The sequence below is a fragment of the Mucor mucedo genome (assembly GCF_025094135.1).
Source record: "Mucor mucedo strain NRRL 3635 chromosome Unknown EV154scaffold_334, whole genome shotgun sequence".
In the NCBI taxonomy this organism is placed as follows: Eukaryota; Fungi; Mucoromycota; class Mucoromycetes; order Mucorales; family Mucoraceae; genus Mucor; species Mucor mucedo.
Genome location: NW_026252618.1, coordinates 4,590 through 17,917, shown reverse-complemented (window position 1 = coordinate 17,917; position 13,328 = coordinate 4,590). Strand labels below are relative to the sequence as shown.

General features: G+C 36.3%; 1 protein-coding gene across 1 annotated transcript; it reads right to left on the bottom strand.

The window, feature by feature from the left end:
• Positions 1-227: 227 nt before the first annotated feature.
• Positions 228-557, bottom strand: EV154DRAFT_572625 (uncharacterized protein; the record flags this gene model as incomplete). The annotated part of the gene is made up of 1 exon (XM_051606350.1): positions 228-557. One exon carries the CDS (start codon positions 555-557, stop codon positions 228-230), a length of 330 nt encoding a protein of 109 aa, XP_051449951.1.
• Positions 558-13,328: the final 12,771 nt, after the last annotated feature.

Sequence of the window (13,328 nt, the reverse complement as noted above, 5' to 3'; positions counted from 1 at the left end):
AAATATAAAGCTCACTCAAAATGCTAACCTATCTATTATTATTTTTCAAGGACTCTAATGTTTCGATATACTTTTTATTTCTAGAGAAAACAAAATGAACCTATCTCAAATTGTTACAGTAGTTGCTGAATTGCAATAAATTTTATTTGGACTTGATGATGATATGAATATGATTATGGAATCAGACATTTCTACACTTTACCGACAACAAAGTCTCCACTACAGTTTTATTGCATTCTCGATGTTGCCTGTTCCATCAGATCGTGAAACTCCCAGTGTTGAAGAGGTGCACTACCAGTAGAATTAGCATCGTCTCGTCTGGTTCTGAACGTATCATAGAGGCTAATCCACTTGTTATTCATCGCTGCAAAGTCCCTTCTACCGTTGATAGCGTCAGTGGCCTTAAAAGCATCTTCCGTTGCCTTGTTCAAATTCAGCTTTGCTTGAGGTGAGCGAATAACACCCACGTTTACAATGTTATCGGAAAACAACTCGATCAAAATGTTGGTGCTTGCTGAATCCCATATGACGATGGTAGTGTACTTTTGGAAAGGCATTTTGTTAAATAAAATTGGATAGTTAAGAATTGGTAAAGAAAAATGAAGAGGATCACAAACACAACTCTTTTATAAAAAAAAAACAAAAACATTGGTGAGTTCAGTAGCCCAATTTGGCTGATTTTTCATCTGATAGAAGGATTCCGGGGCCGTTGGATTTTAATCCTTTATTGGGATATTTCGAAAATTTTGGCACTGGAGAAAATTCGATGTTATTGTTAATCGCCTATATATATCCGTGTAATTTTTTATTCATCTATTTGGCAAAATTGTAGCCTTTCACAAAAAAAAATAAAAAATAAAATAATAATAAAGTCCTAAATCGGGATCTTTAAAAAAATAATTTTGTTGCTTGTGAGGGCCCTAAGTTGATCATATTCCAGCCTGGTCTTATTTGTCAACTCTCATTTACTAATCACTGCCCTTGTGATTCGGAGTCATCTTTGTCTGAATCTATAATTTAAATCCCGTTGCGCAATCCCTGGTGTAATGTGCGATCGGATTTAAAAGTTCCAAAATTTTATATTTTCTGAAGAGCTTCAGACGACTCAAAGTAAAAGATATTGACGTCGTTACCATCATGTATTGTTAATGAAATGTTTATGATGAGATACTATCGACCAAGGTATGGCAGTTATTACCAAAATCTGCAAAAATTCTCATTTTTTTTTTTTTTGCGAACTAATGATATCTCGTATTAGATGTCTAATCACTTTTATGTTTTTGTTGGGAAAAAAAGTACCAAAAAAGTCTTAGTTTTTCTCTCTCACTATTCCATCTTTCGGCAATCTGTAACGTTTTGGATATTAAAAATTCAGACATAAAGGAAATAAAACAAAAGTAGGAATACTTTGAGACTGTTGATTTGTTTTATTTAGTTAAAAGAGAATTAGGGATTATCAAGGTCAAAGAATCAAGGATATATATAATGTGATAGTTGAGAATAAAAAGGGAAATGTAAATTGGAAAATAAAACAAGTAAAGAATTGAGACTCTATAATCCTTTATTATAAGTTGGAGAGTTTCTCATGATAAAAATAGAGGTCCTTTTTATATTCAATTATTACTTCAAGATTTTTCCTGCGCAGATCGAATTGACTATTTACCCGCAAACTGGGGAATGGTAGAATTAGATTTAGAAATCAGTTACATATGAAACATAGCTTATTGTTATATACAAGGAGCTAGTTGACCCATATCCGGCACTTCTAGAGCATTATAGTTTATCCATTCAATGACAGGGTCTGTACTAAATCCACATAATAAATGCTACTGTCTACAAAAGGAAAGATGTTTCACGGATAAAAGATCGAGAATAAGTAACCCGGCTTCATGGAAATTTCTTCATTATAACACAACTCTAGGCTCCGACCAATGAGAGATCAGAGAATTTAAGGAACAATAATAAATCAAGGACAGCTATCTTACAATCTTCAATAAACCAAATGAATGGTCCATCATATAAAACTACGATGGATCTGAGTTGTCAAAAATACAAGCCACAATATCTTCAATCTTCTATAAATATCAGGGCAAACCTGCCCGTCTAGTTAGCTCTTAATCAATTTTTATACAAATAAATCGACAAGACTTCTAATTGTATTGTCTTTGTTTTTTTATCTATTTTTTTCTGTAAAACTATTCTCTCTTCAAGTCTACTTTTACTACAGGGTCCTTGATTGGATTACTAAAAATAAATTTATGAGAAACTAGAATATTCGGCAGCTACTCGACCAATCCAGGAACGACTATGAAATCTGATCTCAGTTTGACATATGCGGGAGCTGGTACTGTGTCGTACCAATAGGAATGTATTCGCAATATGGTACTTATAATACATAGGTTATATGTATTATAATTGAGTGACAAGATAAGAGTAATTATATTCGTTGAATTAGGCGTCAAATACGACATGTAAGATGTCTGAATTTAAATAAAATTATTGCAAAACGAAGTACACCATTTTAGTGCAGTGTCTTCTTGCACTATTTTAGTTAAAGACGTTTAAAGACTAAAGAAGGGTATTTTATTTTTTAAGTATGGATGCTGAGATATTTATATTTTAGTGTAGAATAAATGATGTAAGTGTATCTGATGTTATTTTTATGATGATAATTTTTTTAGAAGTAAGCTAGATCATCACACAATTAACCCATGTTCACCAAGGCTTTTTATCTCATCAACTGTAATAAATCAAGGGGTATTTTTTTTATAAAAAAGAAATAAGAAACAAAAGAATACTTTTAAAGCTCTTTTATTCAAAGTTAATACAAGTATGGTCTATTCATAATTGGAGAAAATATCAAAGGTATTTATATTAAATAATTTTATGATAAGGATAACTATCATATTGATTAAGAACACTATCTGTAGATATTGATTATTAGTGTTATGTCAAAGATAGTGGACCTGATTGATAGAGCTTATCTGGTTTCACCATATCCGTATCTAATATGGATATTTGTAATTGTGTAACCTAATTTCCTAATCAACTACAATAATTATATCAATATTGTGGTATTTAGCCATATTTTACCGTACTCTAATTAGGTTACATGATCATTTATATAAATAATTAATAGGAATTAGGAATTGTAAAAAACAGTCACGACGTAAAGGAATTTTTTGAGGGGGGAGGGGGAACCCCTCCCCCCAAGAATACGGCCCATAGCATTAAGCATGAAAGTGTTACCTTTTAAAAAAACAGTTTCCTTTTTTTTTTGTTACAGCATAATATTTTTTTACTACAGATAAAAAAAAAATGGGAGTGCGGGGGTTTTCCCCGCAAGAGGGGAGGGGGAACCCCTCCCCCAAGAATACAGCGGTTGATATAAGCTTTCAAACTTAAAAAATTAAAGAGTTCCTCTTTATTTTTTTATTTACCACAATTGACCATGTCAAACAATAGTAGAAACTGTGCCTCTTGTGGTCAGCAAGGACATAGTCGACGAACACATCGTGATTGCCCATTTAATTGCGCAAACCAAAATGAGAATGTAAGCATGGCACTTAAAAAAAACCTTTGATCTTGACTAACTTTTTTTCGTTATTTTCAGGACGTACCACTTTGTGTAAGCATTTAATTAAGCTTTAACGTTTACAAGTGAGTTCAATGACGAGTAAAATATTAAAAAACTACAGCTAAAACTTTTACAACATAGGATATCGAAAGTGAAGAACGTGAACAAAACTCTGACCGCTGCTCAATCTGCCTACAGCTTGGACATTCCAGAAGGTCAAGTGCATTGGGTCCAATGAACAACACGCGCTCGACATCAACTTTAAATCAAGCGAAACAAACTGACACACTACCTGATCGACACAACTTGGGTGGAATGTTTACCGCGTGATCATATTGCCATGCATATATGTGGGTTCAAGAACGATCCGATGGCGGCGTAAATACGGCCCAATTTCAACTCTGCTGTGGATCAGGCAAATACAGAGTAACACCATTACAATCAACACCTGGACTCATATCCAATTTATTAAGAAATAGTGATCAAAGAAGTAAAGAATTCAAGACCAATATTTGAGCTTACAACAATGCTTTAAGTTTTGCTTCGACGGGTGTCAATTTGGATGAATCAGTTCAAAACTCTGGCGGTGGCGCTTACGCCTTTAGAATTCATGGAAGTATATATCACCGCATCGGATCGTTACTCCCAGCCGATAATGCAGCTCCATCTTTTGCACAAATTTATGTTTACGATGCCAAAAACAAAATAAACAATAGACACCGTGTTGTAAGTCATGTCGACATTAACACGTTGGGAGAGTTACAATGTTTGATGCATGATATTAATCCCATTGTGAGAGATTTTAAAACGATGAATCAATACTTAATTGAAAACCCCAATCATGTTGCAGACGTATCAATGGTATTTAGAGCCGAAGGATTACCAGATCCAAGACGATATAATTCACCAACAACCTCCACGGAAGTTGGTATCTTGATTTTGGGAAGTGGTAGTAGACAAGATGGGGATGAGATCAGAGTTAGAGATATAATAATCAGGCCACAAAGCCAGGGTCAGCTTAAAAGAATCAATGAGTTATATCAGACATTTGATCCAATGTCATATGCTTTAAATGTTTCCTACTGGCCAATCTGGATGGCTGTTTTGCATGGAGAACAAAAATAAAAAATAAACCAAAAGTGATACTGTTAGAACTTGGATACCACTTTTATTATGGACGAAAAAATTATAATTAAAAACGTATTGAAAAATTTTTCTTTTTGTCTATGAGAAAAAACTATGGATATTTATATAAAGAACTGGGATAGTTCTAGGGAGACTAGTAAGCGCCTTATTGGATCATGATGTAATAATCTGGTGATAGTAAATAATCAACATGTTTTTAATTTTAGCCCTTCCATACTGAGTATATAAATATTAGTCAGAGGGATCAACAGTTATAACATCAAATGACAAGAGTAATATTTGTGCTCAGGATCTATTAATATTCTATAGTCCAGGCCCATTCGATTGTATTGCTTTTGCAGAATAAATATTTACTCGCCACAGGGATGTGCCCTGTGTACAAACTCCAACGGTAGGATGAGAACAAGTGGGGTAATGCGTGATTCATGATTAACTTTTATATTTATTATCCATCCATAATGTGATGTGACAATTAACTTTATTATTATATCTATGATATCCTCAACAATCGCATACATTGTGTACTTCTGACAGTGGTTTAAAGGCTACACCGATGCAATTTTTCAGTTATCACTTTTTGTTTAGAAACTGCGGCCATGATCTTCATCTTTTCGGAAAACGTTTTCATCAGTTTATTGTTGATATGTACGCAAAAATTGAGCAATTTCGTTTAAATTTCATAAGACACAATCAATCCAGTATACGTACTGTATTATACCGTGGACTGCAAGATGCTGTTGCCCACGATGATAACGATACAACCTCTCTTGGTCGCAAAATAATTCTTCCAAGCTCATATATTGGAGGTCCACGACACATGTCCCAATTGTATCAAGATGCTATAGGTATAGTTAGACGTTTTGCAAAACCTGACTATTTTATAACATTTACTTGCAACCCAGCATGGCCTGAAATTCAAAATGAACTGTTGTATGGTCAAATTGCAGCTGATAAACCCGATCTTTGTTCCAGGGTTTTTTATTTAAAGTTTAAAAGCCTTATGAAGGACATAACCAAAGACAATATTTTAGGTGTTGTTGTTGGTTACGTTGCAGTTGTAGAATTTCAAAAGAGAGGGTTACCTCATGCCCATATGCTATTTATTGTGAAACCCGAACATAAACCAAGAACTACAACTGACTTCGACAAAATCATTTTGGCCGAGATACCTAATCAAGAATCATTTCCAATGGCGTACGCCACTGTCACAAAAAATATGATGCACGGTCCTTGCGGTTCTCTTAATCCCAGAGCTATTTGCATGAAAGATGGAAAATGTTCAAAGGGCTACCCAAAAAAATTTGTACCTATTACAACAACAGCTGAATCTGGCTATCCAATTTATAGAAGAAGACGAGATGGACGAAGTGTCACGAAAGCAAACGGTGTTGCTTTAGATAACATTTGGGTTGTTCCACACAACATTTTTCTCTGTACAAAGTATGATGCACATATCAATGTTGAAATATGTAACACTGTCTCCGCTGTTAAGTGCCTCTATAAATATGTATTTAAAGGTCACGATAGAGCAAGTGTTCAAATTAGTAGTAATGACCAACAAGCCAGCGCCAGTACAGTGTCACATGATGAAATCAATCCCTTCATCGATGCACGATATGTTTCTGCACCTGAGGCTTTATGGAGAATATTTGGATTTTCTTTGCATAAAGAGCTTCCTTCTCACCAAAGATTGAGTATGCATCTCCCTGGGCAAGAAACAGTATGTTTTGCTGAAGGAGCTAATTTGCGCGATGTTCTTGCAAATTCAGCAAGTAAAAATACCACCCTTACCGCTTGGTTCATCATAAATAGAACAGATCCAAATGCCAACCAATATTTAGATCATGAATTTCCTGAATATTACACTTGCAGAGAGGCTTTAATCAAACGATAGTTCGTATATATTCTGTTTCACCAAAAGAATCAGAAAAATATTATTTAAGATCACTGCTAAATTATGTCCGTGGAGCAAAAAGCTTTGAAGATATGCGTACTGTAGAAGGGGTATTATATGCAACATATCAAGCAGCTGCCCGTGCCAAGGGATTACTTGCGGATGACGAACAATGGGACACATGTCTACTGGAGAGTGATACGTCTCAATCACCATTCATGTTAAGACGGCTATTTGTCACCATATTAGTTTTTTGTAATCCATCAAGTCCTTTTCAGCTATGGATCACGCATAAGGACAACCTGGCCTACGATTATCTGTTGGCACAGAAAAGACTTTTGACCGATGATAATTCCATTTTAACTGATGAAATGAAAGAAGAAGCATATGGTAATTGTCTCTGGGATTTAGATGAAATGTTAGATGCATATAATATCAACCTTGATGATTTTGCTGGATTCATTCTACCTTCCATTGATACCCGAAATACAGGTAGAAATTTTGATTTTGACGGCATGTCTTGGCTTGAACGTGAACAGCGTGAATTGTGTTTGGAGGCTGAAAGGTCAATGATAGACCCTGCTGAACTGCCTTTTAATACTGATCAACGTGCTGGTTTTTAAGGTATCATCGAATTGTTCAATGGTGAAAAGTGCAACACAACGCACGTTTTCATTTTAAAGATAACCTGTGTTTTTTGGATGGTCCTGGCGGCACCGGAAAAACATTTGTTTTCACTGCTTTATTACAGGGTGTTAGAAGAACAAATTGCATCGCTCTTTCTGTGGCTGTAAGTGGAACAGATTCACTACTTTTGAAAGGGGGCCGTACTGCTCACTCAAGATTTGGGATTCCGTTACATTGTGATCAAGCATTCATGTGTTTTTTAAAACCAAGAAGTAACAACGCCGCATTGATAGCTTCATCGTCTTTAATTGTATGGGATAAAGCTTCTATGATTAGTCGTGATGTTTTAGAAACTGTTGATAGACGTTTCAGAGACATCATGAGACATCAAGATGAATGTCTCGATAGGGTTCCTTTTGGTGGAAAATTGATTGTTTTTGGTGGGGATTTTCGACAAGTCTTGCCTGTCGTTCCAAAGGGTACCAAATATGATATAATTCAAGCATGTATGATTACGTCTCATCTTTTTAGGCACATAAAACATTTACGACTGTCTATAAATATGCGTGTTCAACAAGCCCAATTGGTAGATAGTGTCGAATCAGCTCAAGAGCTTGAAGAATTTTCACCTTTCTTTTACAGTAGTCGCTCGATTTAAGGGTGACCAGAAATTTCGGAAATCTCACCCTTAAATAGAAAATACCCTTATATCGAAAATCGTGACTACTCTTAAAAAACAGTCACCAGGCGCCAGCTGCTGTTAAATTTTAAATATCTTATACAATAAAACTTTGGATACACTTTGTCAATCCTTGCATATTATTATTTTATTCAATATGAGCAACACACGTTTACGTCTTACAATTTCCCAAAAAATTAAATTTTAGATCAGTTTGGAATGGGAAACACCAATCAGATAGAGCTCGGAAAATGGACACAAAAAAAGTTTGATTTAATAAAACCTCTTTCACAACAAAATGTGTCAATCATCCTCAAAAATGCCGATCAGTTGTATTCTAACATTGTTGTTATCAAGAAGCAAGAGTTTGAAGCTACCCAAGTATCCTCAACTAGACGAAGAAGTGGAAAAATTCGTGAATCATATGAATGACTGCAGCATACCAGTAAACCGTACCTGTATCATCGAGTACGTCAAGCGCATCACTCGTTCAAAGTACTCCATCACTGATGATATTACCTTCTCTGATGGATGGCTTTCCAAGGTCTTCAAACATCTCGGTTTAAAATGTAGACCAACTCATGGTGAATGTGCCTCTGTGGATGTCAATTCCCAAAGCATTCAAGACCAGCTTAAAAAAATTCGGGAAGAATTGACGGATTATCCTCTTGCTGATATTATGAACTTCGACGAGACCGGATTGTACTACAATCAACCACCAAGTAGAACAATTTGCTGACAACCACTTGGTGGGTTGAAGAAGAGTAAGACCCGTGTAACTGTGGGGCTACTTTGCAATGCGGATGGTACGTACAAAGGCCATCCCATTGTAATTGGGCAATTCAAAAGCCCTCGTTGCTTCAAGGAAAACCCGAAAATGCTTTCAATGACAGCCATTGGTACCCGTCGATACGTGGAGTACCACCACTCGCCTAAAGCTTGGATGACTACCGAGATCTTCTCGGCTTATGTCAAAAAACTGGACAATGCTTTTGGTCGAGAGGGTAGAAAAGTGGCTCTTCTTTTAGACAATGCCTCAGTGCATAAGTTGAAGTTCAAGCCGGTGAACATAAAGTTGGTGTTTCTTCCTGCCATCACAACGAGTATGTTGCAAGCTCTCGATGCAAGTAGACAAAATAAACAAGGATACTGTTTTTTAAGTCGAAGTACTAATTTTATTTCACTTTATTTAGGAATTATTGCCAACTTTAAGGTTTACTTTCGCTCCCAACAGTACATGAGAAGTCTCGATTTGTTCGCCAGCAAACAGTTAGATAACTTGGATGTTTACAACATGAATCAGGTGCAAGCCATGTTTTTCTTGGACAATGCTTGGTTAAAGGTAACACCTGAGACAATTAAGAACTGTTGGATGCATACCAATATCTTGCGATTTAAAGAGAACCCTGACACGTTGGCTTTGCCACCCACTGTCCCCTTGCCTCTGGAAGATAACGTTGTCCAGGATATCAACAATTTGTTGCCCGATCTTTCTGGTAATTCAGATAACGAGATCACTGATGTCAGTCAGCTGGATCTGGATTCTGACGAGATGTTTATCATCGATGATGAGGAGATCGTGATGGACGGAGAGGAGGAGATCCCAATGATACCTGAACAGGAGATATACTTCGATATCAATGATTGTAAAAAACGGTCGAGGGAAGCTTATTAGACGATTCTGGCTTTGGATGTGCCTTTGGATGACTTGGACAATCAGTTCCATAGACGTGTTAGAATGGGATTGGCTGAATCTCGTGCTGAAATAGAAAATTGGAAAGAACAAGCTGATATTCGTCGCTTTTTCCAATAAAAAAATTATTTCTCCTGTCACAAATGACTTTAAAAAATGATAATTTGTTACTGATGAATTTTTTTTTTCGACTGGGCACCAAAAAAAAAAAAAAAAAAAAAAAAAAAAAAAAAAAAAAAAAAAAAAAAAACAAACCTAAATATGGTAAAAACCCGTTCGATTTTAGGGTATGGGGAATTGGGATCTCACCCTTAAATAGAATAGTGGTTTAGTGGTGTTAATGCTGGGGACGGAAGTTGTTTTTCAAAAATCCACCATTAAATAGAAAATACCCTTAAATCGAACACCCTTAAATCGAGCGACTACTGTACGTATTGGAAAAGGGCAATACCCTGTGTATCCATATACTATAAATACAATATGTTTGCTGAGCGAAATGGTTTTACCCGGAAACAGCATTGCCAATTTATGTCGTCATGTTTACAACGATTTTGAGAACGAAGCTGATGTTGACTCTTTGATTTTAATGTCCAAGGCTATACTCGCACCGACTAACAGTGCAAGAAACAGTGTCTATTTGCATGGAACTGGTGCAGGATTTTTAGAAAATTCGTACCTCTTTTTTTTATGAAAAAAAGAGAAGCCGGTTAAATAGTTTAATCCATCAAAAAATGAAGAGAATGATGTCGTACGCAAAAAGGAGCTATGGTGTATGATATCTAATAATCGTTCAAATGGGTATCGCGTTGTAGTGAACAGATTCTTTAAATTCAATATTAAAGTAGTTTTTGGAGACCGTAGTATCAATAAATTCTAATCGATGGTCATCTGAAATCACAAAAGGGGTTAGACCAGAACAGTAAGAGCACTGCAGCAGTTACACTTAAAAAAAAACTCTTACCCTTAAGAGCACTAAAAAGGTTGTGTGTACCTGGATAGATATTTTTTGCTTTCTCTGTACGATTTCTTCCTTGTCAAAATAGCTGGCATTGTTTATTTTATTGAAGAAGGAAAAATAGATGATTGTTGCTACATCAATTTTCAACTTTGGAAAACGTGAAGGTAAGACAAACAAAACGTTCAGGACATTGCTCGAGGCAAAAACCTTAATTTTACATTTTAAGCCCCACTGCTAGGTGCTCTAAAAGTAAAACAGGTTGTTTTAATATGATATGAAGATATCATGAATAATGTAGACTTTCGATAGTAAATGCACTCTTTAATAACGAGGAAAGTAGTTCTGGCGGCAACTTTATTTAAAAAAAAAGCAAAAAAAAGAAAAAAAAAAAAAAAAAAAGGTTCACAGTTAAAAATAGAATTATCATCTCATCATAAAAAAGGTCTTTTTTCCCCTTTCAGATTTTTTTTATTATTTTTTGCCAAAATGATTCTTCATCTTTGTAAATGCGACCAATGCTTAAGAAAAAATCCTCAAGGAGTCGAGCTCCGTATCACCAGCTACAACTACCATTTTGAAAGACAAATGCGTTTCAATGCACTGATGTCTGGCAGTAACAACAGTAAGACATGTCCTTACTTTCTTCAGGTCAAAAACAAAAAAATATTAACAGCCTAAATAGAACGTCGAAGAACGAATGAGGTTGAAGAGAACATTCCCAACGTTGAGGCAATTGCCGTTGAACAAGGTTCATGCACATGGTTAAAAAAAAAAAACTTTCATCGCAAACTAATTTTACAAACAGATATCATGAATGACATAAGCAGCAGTAATGTCGAAGAATATGAAGACACTATCGAAGAAGCCGAAGATGTAAGCATGGTAGTTGATGGGGAAGATGACGATGACGATGACGACGAAGGAGAAGAAGAAGAAGAAGAGGAAGTTTGTGCCGATGGGAATATCGAAACAAACGTCGAGAAGAATGTCGATCCTAAAAAAACTGAGGCACAAATCAGAGCAGACATGTATGGATTATTTGCTGCCAGTTTTAAGGTTAAGGAAGGTCTCACCGATAAAGCAGCTGATACCCTTCTTCAGTTTTTGAACATCGCTTTAAAGGATGCCAATGACAGTAATCAACCTGCTTTGCCAAAGTCGTTCAAAACAGTTGAGAAAAAGTTTAATGGTGATTGGGATGCTGGTGTCACCAGATATACGGTTTGCGGAAAATGCCATTCAATCTATGCTCCTGAAGTGACCAAGGTATGATAATTCACGTTCTTAAAATCAACGTCTAATCATTATAATGCAGGATAAAACACCCTCTCAACAATCATGTTCTTTTGTCTCGCTGGATGGTGATGTTTGTGATGAAGTTTTGTTTGAGCAGGTGAAGAAACGTAATGGCAACAGCATCTACAAGCCCAAATTTGTTTACCCCTACAAGTCTCTCAAAAGTTCGTTGCAAGAGTTGATGCTTCGCCCCGAATTCGAATCTACAATGAATGATTGGAGATTAAGAGATGTTGTTCCAGGAACGTATTACGACATATGATGGTAAAATGTTCAAAACATTGATGGATAATACCGGCCTTCCATTTTCAACATTGCGAAATCCGTTGTATGCAACGTTAAATGTCGACTGGTTCCAACCTTTTGATAATGTAAATTATTCTTGTGGTGCTATTTACATGTGCATCAATAATTGGAAAAGAGAAGACCGATTCAAGGAAGAAAACATCATCCTGGTTGGGCTTATGCCTGTTGGAAAAGAGCCAAAACTGGACCGAATCAACACGTACTTGAAACCCTTGGTTGATGAGCTTTTAGAATTGGAAAGAGGAGTGATGATGAAAACGGCGGCGAAACCTGACGGGATTAAAATCCATTGTGCTTTGTTGATGTTGGCATGCGATATCCCTGCTTGCAGGAAAGTAGCTGGTTTTGCAGCTCATTCCAGTGGCCATGCGTGTAACAAGTGTGAAGGTCAATTCCCCTTGGTTGAAGGTAGACCTGATTTTTCCGGAATCAACACTGTTGCCAGTAAATGGCCTGAACGATCGAAGGCAAGCAACTTGCGAGCGGCGTTGAGTTGGCGCAATGCCACTACTGAGAAAGAAAGAGAGGACCTCGTGAAGGCAAATGGAACAAGGTATTCCGAACTGCATCGATTGGGGTACTTTAATGTTGTTAGACAAAGCATTATTGATCCCATGCACAATCTTCTTTTGGGGACATGCTCAAGATTTGTGAAGATTTGGAAGGAAGAAGGGTACTTTACCAAAGCCAACTTGGAGAAAATGCAAGTTCTTGCCGACTCGGTTGAATTGCCTGCTGGTTTTGAAAGTGTGGATCAAAAGATTGCAAGTGGTTTTACCAACTTTAAGGCTGACAACTGGAAAAGTTGGTGCCTGATGTATTCCCCTTTTGTTTTGACAGGTAAATCTTATTCGTCATAAAAAACGTCTTCTTTATTAACTTTGTAATGCACAGGTATTTTGCCCAAAGAAAACATGAGAAACTGGATGGATTTTGTAAATGCATGCAGATATATTTTGAAAACCGGCATCAAACAATCCGAGGTTGATAAAGCACACGAGCTCTTTTTGGATTTCAATAGAGTAGCGGAAGGTTTATACGGTACCAATTGTCTTGCAATGAATCAGCATCTTCATGGGCATCTTAAGCAGACTATTGAGGATTTTTCAGCACCACATGCATACTGGCTTTTCTCTTTCGAACGTTGCAATG